The sequence below is a fragment of the Lepisma saccharinum genome, chromosome 6, assembly GCF_977018435.1.
Source record: "Lepisma saccharinum chromosome 6, izLepSacc3.1, whole genome shotgun sequence".
Classification (NCBI taxonomy): domain Eukaryota; kingdom Metazoa; phylum Arthropoda; class Insecta; order Zygentoma; family Lepismatidae; genus Lepisma; species Lepisma saccharinum.
The window spans coordinates 2,857,823-2,874,486 of NC_139234.1; the positions used below are offsets into that span (position 1 = coordinate 2,857,823).

At 38.7% G+C, this 16,664-nt stretch overlaps 2 protein-coding genes across 2 annotated transcripts in view; both read right to left on the reverse strand.

The window, feature by feature from the left end:
- Window positions 1-10,243, reverse strand: part of LOC145989193 (uncharacterized) — a 37,525-nt gene extending 27,282 nt beyond the window's left edge. Inside the window, exons 1-3 of the mRNA XM_083124495.1 lie at window positions 10,178-10,243; window positions 7,055-7,216; window positions 4,453-5,010 (exon numbers count right to left, since the gene is read on the reverse strand). Of these exons, the coding sequence (XP_082980621.1) occupies window positions 4,453-5,010; window positions 7,055-7,216; window positions 10,178-10,243 (786 nt within the window). The remainder of the gene's footprint in view (window positions 1-4,452; window positions 5,011-7,054; window positions 7,217-10,177) is intronic.
- Window positions 10,244-13,878: 3,635 nt separating this feature from the next.
- On the reverse strand, window positions 13,879-15,777 carry LOC145988947 (glutamate receptor ionotropic, delta-2-like). Its single transcript, XM_083124251.1, has one exon. The coding sequence runs from the start codon at window positions 15,775-15,777 to the stop codon at window positions 13,879-13,881; it is 1,899 nt and encodes a 632-aa protein (XP_082980377.1).
- Window positions 15,778-16,664: the final 887 nt, after the last annotated feature.

The following is a 16,664-nucleotide window of genomic DNA, read 5'->3' on the forward strand; positions in this document are numbered from 1 at the left end:
AACTTAGACAAACATTTCTAGATACGTGTAACATCGATCCATTTCAATATATAACAATCTCAAGTGTGGCAATGGCTGAGTTTAGATACCATCATATAAAATCCGATACCATAGCTGTATTAAAAGATAGCAACCATGAAACGTATAGTAAAAAATGTATATCATGGCTTAGAACATTTGGGGATAATGTAAAACACGCTTTAAACGGTGGGGAAGAAACTATACTAGGACGGAAGGTTGATGGCTTTGATAAAACAACCAACACAGTTTATCAGTTTCATGGGTGCTTCTGGCATGGTTGCCCCAACTGTTACAAAGATGATATAATTAACAACAAGAAGCAAGAAAGCATGGGTGACCTTCATGAAAAAACAAAACGGTTTACTCAGCAATTAAAAAATAAAGGGTACAATATTATAGAAATGTGGGAGTGTGATTGGGAACCTACATACAAAAAACATAAACGTGAAATAAACGAAATAATAACACCACTATCCGCTAGGGATGCTTATTTTGGTGGACGAACAAATGCAAGTAAATTACACGTTCGTGGAAAAAAGTTAAAATATATAGATATTTGTAGTTTGTATCCAACAGTTATGTTCTATGACAAATTTCCTGTTGGTCATCCAATAAAAATATTACATCCTCAAAATTACGATTCTAACTGGTTTGGATTAATTAAATGCAAGGTACAACCACCAAGAAAGTTATATCATCCAGTACTACCTATTAAAGAAGAAAAATTGATATTTCCATTATGTGGTAAATGCGTTTATTCTAAAAGTCGTGAATGCAATCACACAGATATTGAAAGTAGATTTAATGGAACATGGAGTACACCTGAAATTAATAAAGCAATTGAAATGGGATACAAGATAACAAAGATATATGAAGTTTGGCATTTTAAAGAAACTAGCACCAACATGTTCAAAAGCTATATTTCGAAATTTTTAAAAATAAAGTTAGAAACAAGTGAATGGGAAAATGATTACAGCACTAAAGAATTGTATGTCGAAGATGTAAAAAATAGATTAGGTATCGAATTGGATATTAATAACATTAAACCTAATCCAGTTTTACGTGCAATGGCTAAACTACTTTTGAACGAATTCTACGGTAAGTTTGGTCAACGTAGAAAAATGGAAACAACAGATTATATCAACTCAGCAAAAGATCTGTATGATATATTATTAAATCCTAAACTGGAATGTATTAACCTTTCATTAATCAACGATGACATGATTGAGGTTAGGTATCAAACAAAAGATGAGTGGTTGGAAGATCCTACAAAAACAAACATATTGATTGCATTATTTACAACCTCATATTCTAGATTGAGATTATATGATATGCTTGACAAACTAGGTGACAAAGTAGTTTATTACGATACTGACTCTATTATATACATTGATGATGGTACAAACACTGTAAAAACTGGTTGCATGCTTGGAGAATGGACAGACGAATTAAGCGGTGATTACATAATAGAATTCATATCTACAGGACCAAAAAGCTATGCATATAAAACATCAAAAGGTAAAGTTGTGTGCAAAATTAAAGGATTCACATTAAATTACGTAAACTCTCAGAAATTAAATATGGCTGAAATGATAAAGATTTTAAATAAAGAAATTGATCAAATTATTTTAGAATATAACCAAATTACAAAAAGCAGAAAAACCCATACTTTGGTTAACAAAACAATTCCAAAAAAAAAAATTTAAATTGGAATACGATAAACGGGTGATCTTACCGGAAAAAGATGGTGTTATTGACACGATTCCTTATGGATATTAAATAAAATAAACTTGTACATTTATTATTTATAATTTTTTTATCTTATAAATAAATCAGTCATCACACAAATACCTAGGCGCTAAATCATTAGAAAAAATGTTAAATTCGTCGTTCGAGTATATCAAGATGCAAGATTTAGAAATAGGTAAACCGTATGAAATCACCAATGGTGAAATTGTAAATACAATGCATGGTCTAAAAGCACGCGTTACATTAGATAACAAAAAGAAGTTGTTTTTACCAGATCGATATAGCAAAACCTTAACTAATAAATTGATGCAAGAACTTGTTGACGATAAATATAAAATTATATATAAAGGTAAAAAAGAACTCTTTGATAAGCAAACAAAGCATGACATTAAATTTGTTAAACCATGATGATTATTGTATCAAAGCGGAATCAGATAATATAGAATAATAAACAACGCCATCGGTTTCCTACAAAAATAAAAATTCTCTAGAAAATAACAAAAATATAGCAGAATTTTTACCTTGTTTTCTTTAACACTTTTTGCCCTGATTTTGGGTTTTTACCTTACGTTTATTGGCGCCTGCTCTAGAAAATGACAAAAATGTAGCAGAATTTTTACCTTGTTTTTTTTAACACTTTTACCTTTATTTTGCATATTTCTCTTTATATTTTTGGTGATTTTTATCTTATATAAGGCATATTTTGAAAAATGTCCTCATCGGCCAGAATTTTTAGCTTGTTTTTTTTTTTTTAATTTTTGTCCTGATTTTGGATATTTCTCTTTATGTTTTTGGTTATTTTTTGTACTGCTCTAGAAAGTGACAAAATATAACAAAATTTTTATTTTATTTTTTTAATACTTTTTACCTTGATTTTGAATATTTCTCTTTATGTTTTTGGTGATTTTTGAAATATATAAAGCATATTTTGAAAAATGTCCACAAGTACCCCCTATAGTAGTGAGTGTTGAATGGAATGTTGGCTCAGTAGCATTTTGATACCGGGAGTCTCCATTGGTATGCTAGAAATGTACGTTGGGTATTGGCAATGTCAGATCGGAGTATTGGATTCCACGCGCCGTAATAACCGTTCTCTAGTTTCCGTCAATATAGCGGATTCTGCTATGTGACGACGAATCTCATTAACCAACGGCACATATTTTTTTTTATTTTAAACTATTTATTTCAAAATGAAGAGTATTATTATGGAATTTACGGAGACATTCATGCATTCGGTAAGAATTTTACGAGTCACAATTCTATTTTTGTGCTCCATTACGAAACCAACGTGCACGTGTAAAACAAGTAAAGCCCGACAATTATTATTTTACAAAAAATCAATTTACTGTTAAAGTTAAATGAGAAGACAACCATTGATTTATTTTTAATAGCCTGGATGACTGATGTGGGGGGAGTGGTTACCTCCTCTCATGGGCCCCCCTGGCTGTGACATAATCTCGTCTTCCTTTAGGATTTCTATTTTTTTCCCATCGCATATTCAGTGCCAACTTTGCGATTCTGTTTGCCAAAGTGTACGGGGAAGGGGTTTATTTATTCTTCAAGCCTTCTCCTGGACTAGGATAACACTATTTCCTAAAGATTTTTTTGCATTCATTTTCAGGAATTCCAACAGCACTATTTCTGTTTCCGTTATTCTTATTGCGTTTTTTACTTTTCGTTATTTAGTGTTGCTTTTCTTCCATTTTCGGCTACTCGCGACAATGAAGAACACCCAAGCTCAGGCCAAATTCGAACCCGGGGCCCTTGCATTCTAACGAATTGTGATAACTACTTCGTCACGAACATAGAAAACGCCTTTCATTTTTAAATAAATTTCAGGAATATTTCACATTATATTACTTTAATTGTAAACGTGGAAAATCCAGTTAATTAATATTTACGCTGCATTCTTTCCATTAGCCCTTTTCTTGGAGTCTGAGAGACACGAAATTCCCTGCATATGGTTAAATTGATTGATAGTAAGCAACACTACTGGTTTCCGAACATTTACTTCGGCTGTACTTCCAGCTACGAAGCTGGACTTCAACTCAAACGAGTGTGCCACTTTTTGTGAACAGAAGTGTACTATGGAGTTCAACATTCGAGTAATGGGAGCCTAGGTGTGCAGCTTCGAGATGATTGTATTCAGAACGGGAATAATTCATATCTGTTTAAATAACTTTCTTGTGGTAATATTTTCCGTATCCAACTGGTTAGGCGTACAGTACATAGCTTCTAAGACCACTAACCATCAAGCGAATTGAAGTTTGCGCTTGCGCGAGACATCACCCTCAACTGGGGAGTAAGTTAAGATTCATTGGAGACTGAGCTCGAGAATTTTCTTTTAGCATTGTCCCTCCAGAGGGAGACACCCATGGAGCAAGCGAACGAAAAGAAGTCTCGTACAAGTAGTGGCTCGAGAAGGCTCGACCAACGAACGCGTAAGATGGGAAACGAGTGTACAGAGTGGAATACGCAGCTGCAGCTACCAGCCATTTGCAGCAGCGCGCTCTGCTTTGTTACACTCACTCGCTTTCTCCTCTTCTCTACCGCTATGTGCGGCCTTGCTACACAGGTTCCCGAGACAGCGTGTATATTGTCACTATACATATAACCGAAAGCAATGATATACTTGCTAACTCTCAGCAAGCGTCACTAATATTAAACCATAACGATACGTACCTCCTGGTCAGCTTCGCTCCTGTCAACAGATGTCTCCACCTCCGAATCGGACGTGGCTTTCTTCTTCATCTGCGGCTTCCTGAATCGAACAGATTTCACTGTCGCCACTGGTACCGGAGGAGGATGCGGCACCAGCTTCACCTGCTCCACCATCAACTGCCTGGGTGTCTTCGTGGATGACGTCAGCGGAGGTAGGCCAGGCCTTTCGGGCGCGGGAGACGGCGCTGGCGTCGTCTCCCGGACGGACACCTTCCAGCTGAGGGTCTCTATGCTGTGGCTTCTCCTCAGGTCGACCAGCAGGAGCTTCCTCTCGCGCGTCATGGCGGGTTCCGGCGTCACGCAGCGGCGGGCGGAGCTCTTCGTCGTCAAACTGGCCACCGTCGGGGTTGGAGTGACAGGGCGGGAGTCGGTATCCGTGTAGCGGCGGAATAGCTCCTCCGGGACGTGGCCCTCTGCTGTCAGGAGGCGCTGGCCTGTGTGGAAAGTCTGGGGAACTATCAGTCCAGCCTGAATCGCTTCCAACTCCTCTGGAAGAAGGCAGATCTTTCCCTCGCAGATCTGGAATAAACGTCTTGTGAGAAATCGGTTTCGTAATCTCATGCAGTATTACAGTAGCGCAGAGACATTTTTGACAAAGTTCAACACGCACCACACACTCAATACAGACATACGTATACAGATTGATTTATTTTATTCATTTTACTTCACTTTTCTTACACACTTGGCTAATCGCGAAGATGAGGATGAATAGTGATAAAAGATGAAATGATAATCACAAGAACACAAGGGCAGCGCACAAACACGAGCCCCACGGAGGATTAAACTAGCCGTACGTCCAGACGACAGAACCTCGGCAGTCCGCAAAATGCAGTCAAGAGTGTATTACCAGTAGTGGAAGGGAGGTTGACATTTGGGTGACTTGGGATAGAGACGTCTTTTACACACACACAGATATTTATACATATATATGTATATTTGTGTATCTGTGTGTTCGAGTATGGGTGTGGGACGTAGTGTGTGCGCGCGTGTATACACACACACACACACACACACACACACACGTATCAGTGGCGTATACTGAGTCCAAGATCTGAGCTATCTCACTATGTCACGTGGTCCTACGCTATAAATAGAAATAAATTTACAAAACTCCTAAGAAATCAGGTTGCCAACTCATAGGAAATCAGGTTGCCAACTCATAGGAAATCAGGTTGCCAACTCATAGGAAATCATGTTGCCAACTCATAGGAAATCATGTTGCCAACTCATAGGAAATCAGGTTGCCAACTCATAGGAAATCAGGTTGCCAACTCATAGGAAATCAGGTTACCAACTCATAAGAAATCAGGTTACCAACTCATGGGAAATCAGGTTACCAACTCATGGGAAATCAGGTTGCCAACTCATGGGAAATCAGGTTGCCAACTCATAGGAAATCAGGTTGCCAACTCATAGAAAATCAGGTTGCCAACTCATAGGAAATCAGGTTGCCAACTCATAGGAAATCAGGTTGCCAACTCATAGGAAATCATGTTGCCAACTCATAGGAAATCAGGTTGCCAACTCATAGGAAATCATGTTGCCAACTCATAGGAAATCAGGTTGCCAACTCATAAGAAATCAGGTTACCAACTGATAAGAAATCAGGTTACCAACTCATAAGAAATCAGGTTACCAACTCCAGAATCAGCATCATCATCATCATCTCACTGATATGAATAATAACATTTACAATCTCTGATCGATTTTTCTCCCGTATTTTATTCTCTAGACTTCAGGCTTCGCAGATAGCCTAGTTAGCCTAGAATATACGCTCGTGATACGTATATATACCGTATATACACACATACATATACACGCGCACGAGGACACACACATATTCCATTTAGAACAGATCACACAGATTTCAATTTCTAAACTTTTACTCTAATTTTAAACAATCTTTTTTCCCCCATTAAGTTATCCGAGAACACAGATCACATAGGGTAAGTACCACAATGTAGTATTATGGTTTCCAACAAAATTTTTGCCTTTAGCGGCTAAAGATGAGATTCTTTGAACGAGAGCATCTAGCATCTGTCAAATTATTTGAGGCGGTACAATTGGAATCAAAATATTTAGGGAGGTACTGTACCCCCTTAATTATTTTTGCGCAGGGAACAATGAAACCCTGTGCCCCCCGTTCCTGCACCACTGTAATCTCACTTAGCTTGATATAATTTCGCAGAAATTCGTAAATAAACATTTGTATTTCCACAAGCATCCCGTTTCATAGAAAGAAATGTATGTTTTGATAGAAATTCTTCTCCTTAAAAAAAAGAAAAAATGCTCCCTGAAATATTTCCTATTCCAGAGTAAATCTCCTCTTTCCAGTAATCGAGTTACAGTTCCTAATATCAATAAGTAATTCGTTACTTCCACTGCAGTACACAAGCCAAGTCACTAATTACAGAATGTCAAGAGTCCTGACATAGCGTTCTGATTATAGCCACATTTTGCTCTTGAATTTTTTTCAATTAATTAATCGGCTCGTGTATGGTCACCTTTATGCTACACATTACTAAAAATACAGTGCAATTACCAAACAAACGCAGCTACTCACCCAAGCATCCCTGATCTTTCGAACAATGTCCCTGGCTTCGTCGTCCGCAGGGTGGTTGCAAAGTATCGAGCACCCGTAGGGGAAGGGGTTGTATATCCCAGCAAAGGGCCGCAAGGTGTAAGGGGCTGGTCGTGTCAAATCGTGGAACTCCACTTTCTTCACCTGGAATTATTGATTGTAATTTAAAACTAATAACAATTAACAATACTTTTTGAAAATGAACCCAGTTAGTAATTAATACAAAGCAATATTTATTTGATATTGAATTTCTGCATAATGAGTTTTTGGAAAATACATCTTTCTTTTTTACATGATAGAAGTTTTCTGCTCAAATATGTATGTTAGAGGAAATGATCCAAATATGGCCAGCTATTTTTCTTTCGCTCCTCTCTTAGTTAAACTTTCAAATATCAAGAAAACAACACTAAAATATACATCTTTAGAATATATTTTTTTCGCTACTTAATTCCCCCCAAAGTAGAGATATCCAAAAAGTTGTAAAATTACGGGTTTTGAAGTTGTGGTTTAAATATGGGCTACCAATAGAAATGCCATAAAAATTACTAAGACTTATGTCAGAGATATCAGATAAGAAAATATTGCTAAAACATGCGAAAATACATATTTACGAACATAATGTTTTGATATGGGAGATATGTTTTAAAATTATTTTTAAAAAAGTAAAATATTAGTTCAAAAAGATACACTTAAAACAAGCAATCAACGGAAATGCCATGGAAATTATTACAAATTATTAAAAATAAGCCACCCTGATTGAACACGCTGCGATTAGACTCGTGAACGCTCCACCGAAGTTTTGAATTTGATTCCCAGGCCGTGTCTGAAATGTACAAGACCGTACTTGAAGCGACCATCCTCCGAGTATGGTCTCGCAGTGCGGTCTTCAAGTCGTGGACTGGAAGTGAAAATCTTTCGAATTGTACTTCGACTGCAGCGCCAAATACGATCAGTTGATATAACCGAGGACACGTTGGTTTTCCACGTTTTAAACACTTGTATTTCACCACGGAAATCACATAGCATTTTCAAATATTCTAATACATACATTTCCACGCATTACAACAACTGCAACCAACAATTTCTACCTCCGCGATTTCAAACAAATGAACAACAAGTCCACTTGTCACGTGACCGAGCCTGCAACTTGGCGTGCTCTGCCCTGTGGTCTCGATTCCTCGTGAACTTTGCGGTTTCGAATTGTACTAGATGACGTCACTTCCGTCAAGACCATACCTTAAGTCTGGACTTTGTACCTTTCGGACAGAGCCGTAGTCTGGAGATAGGATTTTCTTTGTGACTGTCCCTTCATGAGTTTTATCTCATCATCTTTTATATTCATATTTCTTACATGATATTGTCTTGCACAACTTATAAACATTGATATTTACAATGATAAATAAAACACAACCCTGTCCCTATCGTGCACATTCATTGTGTCCACATGAAACAGTCTACATCCAACTCTGTTCATTCAGACATCCCTCTTCAGGACTTCTTGTTGCAGTTTTATTATATTGTATTTGTTTTGGAACTTCGATGTCACTTTTACCGCTTGCAATTGACCCCAACTCCATTCTATGAAGCACAACTGGTACCTCATATTTAGATCATCACGCTATTTTCGTTCAAGTCTGTGAAACTGAAAACTGTGGTAATTCAAAAACGTTCTGAGAAAGTTTTAAATTCTTAAAAATACGAAGTTAAAGACACAAAAAGGTTGGTGACTTTTCATTCACCCTGTAAAAGTAGCCAGTATATTTCTTCTATAGTGAGTTACTGCAAATTGCCAGTGCTTATAAAACAGTTCATTTTGTATGTCCCGCTGGTGTATTTTTCACTTTCAACCAGTGGCGGCGATTGGGTCCGAAAACCGGGGGGCCAAGATGCCAAAACGGGGGGGGGGGGCAAAGACAGTACATTTTCCATTGTAGATAAGATTTAGCATAGTGCGGGGGCAAATGTGGCGGAAAGTGGGGGGCAACTGCCCCCTCGCCCCCCCTAATCGCCGCCACTACTTTGAACCAAATGGTCACGGGTTCGATACCCGATGGAGGAGGCGCACACTGGTTCGGATAACACATTAAACTGTATTTCCAGTCTCGATTAGTCTATCTGTGCAAAAAGTGGACTTAAAACAAAAATTCAAATACAAAGGAAATTCTCAATCCATACTTACTACTGTATTTTAGCTTATTGATTGATTGATTTATTTACCTTTTCTGCCACTTTTGGCAAATTGAGAAGAAGGGGTTGCGTGGTGATAAGATGAAGGGTCGATCACGAACACGCAGGTCCCATAGAGAATTATACTGGCCATGTGAACAGACGCCCATAATTTAGCGTTCTGCCCAGTGATGTGCGTCTACGCGTAAACAATGATAGTCTACATTCTACACGTAGACTATTTTATACACGTAGATTACGTAATCGATGTAAACAACATGGCGAATGGTGATAACTTAGCGAAGTGATCCGTGGAATTAAAATAAAATTATACTACGTATCAGTTGCTGATGTGTGAGGAGAACTTTTCATACGCTCCCTTCCAAATTCGAACAATTTCTCACCTAGGAAGAAACCTAATATAAGAAATATTCTAGTGTTTTATGGGGAAAAGACCACTCTTGCCTCACGACTGCCATCTGTTGTTGTTTTTTGCATACTATTTATCTTCCTCCATAGTTGATAATAGAAGAGAAGAGAAATTTTGTTGTAAATAGGATTCTTTTAATTTCGTTAGGAACGAATACAGTTGAAAATGTCACTTTCCTTTCATGAAACCCTTGAAAATTAATTTTAATGCACTTTAGATTGTCTATGTAAACTACAACCCAATGTATTCTACGCGTAGATTACGTGTAGACAACGCATGTAGACGTAAACTTATAGTCTACGGCACATCACTGGTTCTGCCTAGTTGTACAATTTTAAATTTGATTACACTAAACCGATAGTATGGTTAGTAATGTTTCTATTAAGCCTTTCTGTATACCCAATTTTGTATCCCTACGCCTGTTGGTTCCTGAGATATTGACCAAAAGCTAGCCATTTGAACTGCACAGTAGTTAATACGAGTTGAGTATAAAAGCTGTTATCACTCACTCTCTTTCGTCGCTTCACTTTCTTCTTCTCGCTTTCCAACAACCCTGTTCTGCTGAACGACACCATTGTTGTCAAGTTAACAATCACTAGCGCGTGGTAAACAACAACAAGAACCCAAAGAAACACAAACACCGAGATATCCTGACCAACAACAAATTAAGCCCCTCAGCACTGCTGTTTCTTTCTGTTGAGCGACGACAGATGTCGCGCGTTGTTACCTAGTTGCCACGGCAACGAGTAGAGCGTCAGCAGGGTTGCCATCCCTGAATTTTAACACCAAATGTAACAATAATTTCAACTCCTTTGTGGACCGCTTTAATGTCGTATTAGGTAGGAGAAAGTTTGTATTTACGATGGTGCAAGGGTAAAAATAACGAAGTATTGGACCTTCGCTGAACGTTTTCGAGGAAATTTGGGGGGTGTTATGGTGGGTTGGGATTGTGTGTTAAGCGCCTTGTACACGATCAAATAAATCATGAATAAGTCCTTGAATTGAACGCTTAAAAGGAAATGACGTCAGAGACAACGCCATTTTTCTCATTGGATCCAAGGTTCGGTCAAAGAATTTCTATTCAGGAATGGTTCTAATTAACGTGATCCTAGCCTGACTGTCGACCAATCAGAGCACATGCTATTGAAATCGAAAAGCGACCTCTAGGTCACGAATGCAGATGTAATGGCGGCCGGGTGAGATGTAAACAATGTATCACTTCAAATTTTAAAAAGACGATAACTATTCAAGCGAGAGGAATAACGTTGCCTATAGAAAGGTTTTAGGTACAAAATAATTCAATAATAAGATTAAATGCATACTTTATAGCGTTTACTGTACACGGATGGAAGAATATTTTAGTTTCTTTCAATTGTAAACACCGTGCACTCACCATAGATGGTGTAACTGGATGTGCCTTTCGTGCTGTATATATTATACATTGTAATCGCACCGAAATGTTCCAAGAAATGCTTTCGTGTAAAGTACGTACTATCTGCTATAAGATTTTTTGAAGCATTTCTTAGCATTTATGCAAAAAATGTTAAAGGAAATGCTTCCGTCTAAAGCGGATTCGAGAAAATCAACATCACACTTCTTTCTAGTTTCTAATATGTCCTACTTCTTCCTTTGAAAATAAAATTATCTCTGTTATCTCTAGACTATATATTTCTTTCCATGCCGCGTTTTGGTCAAATATGAACTTGTCCAAGTTTCTTTGATCGTACTGTACATGAGCAATTTCAGACCATTCAAGATTTCCAAGGAACGCTGTTCAACGACTTTCAATTGCGTTCAATTCAACGACTTGTTCATGATTAATTTGATCGTGTAGAAGGCGCTTAAGAAATCACTGGCTTGTAGAATCTTATCAACACCGGGTAAGTTTAGTGAGAAGTTTCTTGCATTAAGCAATAAGCAATTATAATAGACAAGGTCGCTCTAAATTGCTGTTTAGGTTTATTTGTTTGATTATTCACCTAGAATTCACAAAATACGCATCAAAAGGCCAGGTTTCGTCAACTGTAACATTTGATCAGCCTGGAAGCGTGATTCTCAATATTTTTGCATGATTCTATGGCTAAGCACGTTCACTACCTGCACACTTGGGACTCAAAGTGCGCGGCAGTGATTCTACGCAGGGACGTCGTTAAGGCGGGACGAGGGGGGAAGGGGGCTGAAACTTCTACTTTACCCTTTCGAATTTTTTCCATGGCTTAGAGGAACATTTATGTTAATGTTAAAAGAACTATACAAATTAGTTATTCAGAAAACTGTGCATTTCATTTATTGTGTTTGGAGGAAAATTGTTCGCAATCGGAATAGCGCAAGGTATTTTTCATGCTACTTCAAGAATCGAAACGCAGGATAATTCCATTACACTTCTGCAACGTTAGAATGCAAATCCTACATGATCGCCATGTTGGTTACATAGATTATATTTCCTACGCGTATTGCATGGTCTACATTGTCTACACGTAGATGTTGTTTACGTATAGACGCACATCACTGGTCCTGGTTGAATATTTTCGAAACCAATGTGGAAATCGCAACAAAGGGCATGGTTAATAGCGTCGGCCAATAGTAGAGAGTTTCTTACATGGCTCAAAGGTCCATCAGTTAATTGCGTCGACTGCTGTGTATTTACAAAAACCATGTGGGAATCGCAACTGTGGGAGTGGTTAATTGCAACAGCCAATAGTATTTCGTATATTACATGACACGCCGGTCTGTTAGCTTATTCCTCGATTTCGATAAAGGTTTTCACTGCAACATTTCATGAAAAGTAGTTTTAACATTAGCATGAGCACATCAACATACGCAATATTTATATTAGTTTTTAATACTTAGTCAGTGTAGTACTTTAGATTTTTCCATAAAGGAGAATGAATTCCAGAAACTTTGTGAAGCTACAGGTCACACACATACACATGTTTAAGTGTGCGTGTGTGAGAGAAAAGACTTCTCGGATTCTGTTCATTATTTATGACAGAAATGCAATGTTTGTTCAATTATGATTCTTTTCAGGATGAGTTTAATACATTTCACTACAGTGCATCATGTATTAGTCTTATAAGTTGGAAAATACAAATACAATATCCAATGTCAGTTATAGAAATGCGTTCAATCAAGAAGGATTAATGTTCATACATAGTGACATATAGAATATACAATTTCAAGTTTATAAGAGCTTAAACATGACAGGATAATATAAAAATGGTTCACAAGATTACCAAAGCATATAAAACAGAGAAGATAATCAATGCTTCCAAGGGAAGAGTAAGATACGAAAAACTAGAGGGAATAATTCCTTCACTGATCATTCCACACATATCACCGTGTAGACAATAAGGTAAAAAAGAAGAAGCTAAACATGTTTTCTGTTTATTTTTACAAGCTTAAAAAATAATTAAACAAAAATTGTGTTTGACTTTAATGAGAAACTTGCAATCGTTTGGCCTCACCGAAGCAATTTGTCCAGTTTTCTTAGAGAATGTCGTAGATCTGATCTCTTAATTTCTGTCGGAAGTAGGCCATTGTCGAGGGGGGAAATACTCTTTCACGTGCTAACTACAGAAATGACGGCGCATACAGGAAATGTATTTCTTTTCATCATATTCCAAGCAAAACCACAAAGTTCCAATGTTCCTCTGTCGGTATTTTGGACACAATTTGAAGAAACAGCAAACACAAAAGTAGCACACAATGATGACAGTAACAAACTTACTTTTAACACTCCTGTAGTAGGATATACCATTCTTTGGTGACGTATTTCAAAATCCAGTATGATATGCTTGAAACACACGAAGCTATACGGTGTTCACTCTGAATTTCATCATCTGTGAACTCTCTGGTATTAATAAAGAACACAAGTCAAAGGAAACCAGTTTGGTTAACTTCTATGTGATAAAAATCGCAAGAGTCAAGAGCAAATAAATAGTCAAGATACCCTAAAATTCCTATAATGTATATACATTTTTAGGAAACAGGCAAACCAGGTAAAAGTACAAGCCAACAGGCACGATACAACGTTGTTTTTCGGAATAGGGTACGAGAGGAAGGAATTTCAGCATAATTGTCAAAAAGGCCGAACAATGGCAATTTACTCCTGACTGTATAAGGGATTTGAAGCACTGGTACTAAGAGATACTCCTTGGCTATGGTGTGCGATATTCAGGAACAGTTAGGTAGATGTTCGACAGTGGTGTAGCTATGTCTTCTCGAATCTATACCTCATCAGTTCCGTGGCAAATATGACCGCACTGAAGATCAGACCAGCTAGCAGTAGCGCAAAAGCTCCTACGATACTATCGAGGTTTATGGCAACACTGTCTTCCTCGCTTTTGAACCGCTTTTGCGTCTGCGTGCGACTTCGCAGCGACAGTAGCGTGTCTCTCTTCCACTTCATGAGCAGACCTGATTGCTCGGAGATGTCTATCTTCTCCTGAAAGATGTTCAGATACGGCGATCCTTTTCTTAGGAGGAACACCGAAGGGTGAGAGAATACTATTTCGGGAACGATGTGGAACAAGGACTTCCCGTGAGAATCGAAGAAGGAGTTGTTGAGGACGACGAACTCTGTGAACAGCGTCTCCCAGAGCAGCGCATAATCTCCTTTCTCTATGATCCTCCAGTATCCTATTCTCACCTTGTCAACCTTCTCCCATTTATCGGCGATTGCTTCCATGGTCTCGTCTCCGGAATTTGCTAGGACTTCCTTGAGGTACGTGAATCCACCCATGGACAATCCTGAGCCCAGGAGCTCCTCCATTGTCGTTATTGGAGGATGCTTCTTGGGCCTGGTGAGAAAGCTGAAGAGACTCGCCTGATAACAGTTGCTAATTATCAGCGAAGCAAACACCCAGTTAAGGAACCACATTCGCAGTAGGAATCTGGCTGGCGGCTCGTCTGCTGATGCTCCTATGAGTATTGCCAAACTGTACATGAGCGGAGAATGGTACATGTCTATATCCTTCTCGCGTAGAGTTCTTGAGATGAGCCTGGCGGTCACCACAACAGCTAGATATGATCCAACGACTGAGACCCATGGGATTGGCTGGAACGGGAAGAATATACTCATCCAGAGGGGATACAGGGTGGGCTGAGGGGTAATCCAGACCACGTAGATAGTGTCCCTCGCGAAGGGTGTATCAAAGTCAGTATACTTACTGAAATCTATTTTGACCTCTAAGAAGTTGCCTTCATAAGTTCCAGAGATGACCTTGCCTAGAGTCCCCGTATAGGTTCCATTGGGAAGCCTAGCGCCGTAATCTGGTAAATCGTAAGGGGCACTGACGACCATGGTGAAATTCATTTTCTCAGAGAGTAGGTTGATTGTTTCACCATTCAGTCCTGCTGGGCTCACTTTGCCGTCATGGTTCTCCATCATGAAGAGAGGCTCGTATATGAACCCTGCCAAGCGAAGGGTACACCCGAATAGGTCTTTGAGTTTGTCCGGGAACAAATCAGCTCTGCGAACGAAACGTTCGTTTTGCCATCTGTCCAAACTGACCTCTTTTGCACCGGGCAAACAGTGGGAGTCGGTAAACGGGAAGTACGTGTACAGGACTATGGACTGACCATCGCGGTAATCATCCACTTCAAACTCAGAACTGGAGTGCGTTGACAGAGCAACCAGGACCACATTGAACATCCGCTCCCTTTTAAGCTCCTCAACTATGCCTCTAATATCCTCAGCAGTGTGTCGAAGACCGGTGAAGACGACAAGAAACTTACGACGGGGGTTCCAGAAGCTAAGTGTCTTCGCCTGGTGGATCTTCCTTACAAAATCAACAGGATTCTTCAAGGTAAAGACATAATCGGTAGAGCTCGCATGTGATTGACTCTCGAGAGATGCATATCTCTCTGTTGTGACGTCATCCATATCGGTACGAACCCTGAGGAACGCACCTTGGAAGCTTGGAACGTGAAAAACCTCCGCGTCGAGCAGTACTAGAGTCCTTGTGGTGTCGAAATACTTCACCAAGATGGCTTCCACGCTTGAAGAAAGTTCGCTGATAGTCCTCGTTCCGTTTACTGGGAAGATGAATGCACAGCTAGTGTTTATGGACAGATACAGCCACAAAAGCTGCAAGCTAACTGAAATCATCCTCCTGATTTTGCCTGGTGAAGATACAAAATATTTGAATTACTTAAAACTGGCGTTCATGAAATAAAAATGTTGCTACTTATAAGTAAGCCCGCAGGGAACATTTTTGTGTTTGGGAATCTTCGTAAATCATAGTTGGGAAACCCTCGCAGATTTGCCCATAATGTCTATTCTAAAGTGCGTTTCAACCAATTAAGGCTTTCTGAGAACAATTGAACGTTGTTGACGCATGTGTGAGAAATTCATAGCAAGAAGCTGTTAAAAGTATTACGTTATCATTCATTCTTTGGAGAGTCAAATGCATCCATATGATGACGTCATTTGACTGCTCTGTCTACTGAACACATTGTGAGGACCTGTAATCTATCTTTTGTTATGCTTCAAGACGTTTTCTCTTAACATCTGTTACTTGTCAGAGCACATGTTAATTCTATCTTGTTTTTATAGTGAACGTTCAGGAATTCTTATTTTGGAAACGGTTCTAAATGAAGCCAGACTGTCGACCAATCAGAACACGTGGCATGGAAATCTATTATCGAACAGCTTGTTATCTGTATTTATTCCGTGGTGAAGGGAAACCGACCCTGTAAATGTGGTTGTGAGAAACGCAAACCTGAATAAAATATATTCAAGAAGTACGAGGAATACCTCTGTATTTTTTTTTTTTTTTTTTAAATAGAGATTAGAACAAACAACTGTAAAACATGCGAAAAGTGTAAGCACGTGTTTGTGATTTGCGGGAAAGGATAGAAGAGGCTGTGGAATATTCTTCTCTGTATTTATTAATCGCAATTAAACCAAAGAATAATGTATATTTCAAGAGCAGCGAGTGATGTGATAGAATATATTCGACAACGAACCGTAAAAAAAGTTCTAGTTTAGATAAA

Coding starts and splice junctions, on each gene's coding strand:
- LOC145988947 (XM_083124251.1), bottom strand. CDS start 15,777: ATGATTTCAGTTAGCTTGCAGCTTTTGTGGCTGTATCTGTCCATAAAC.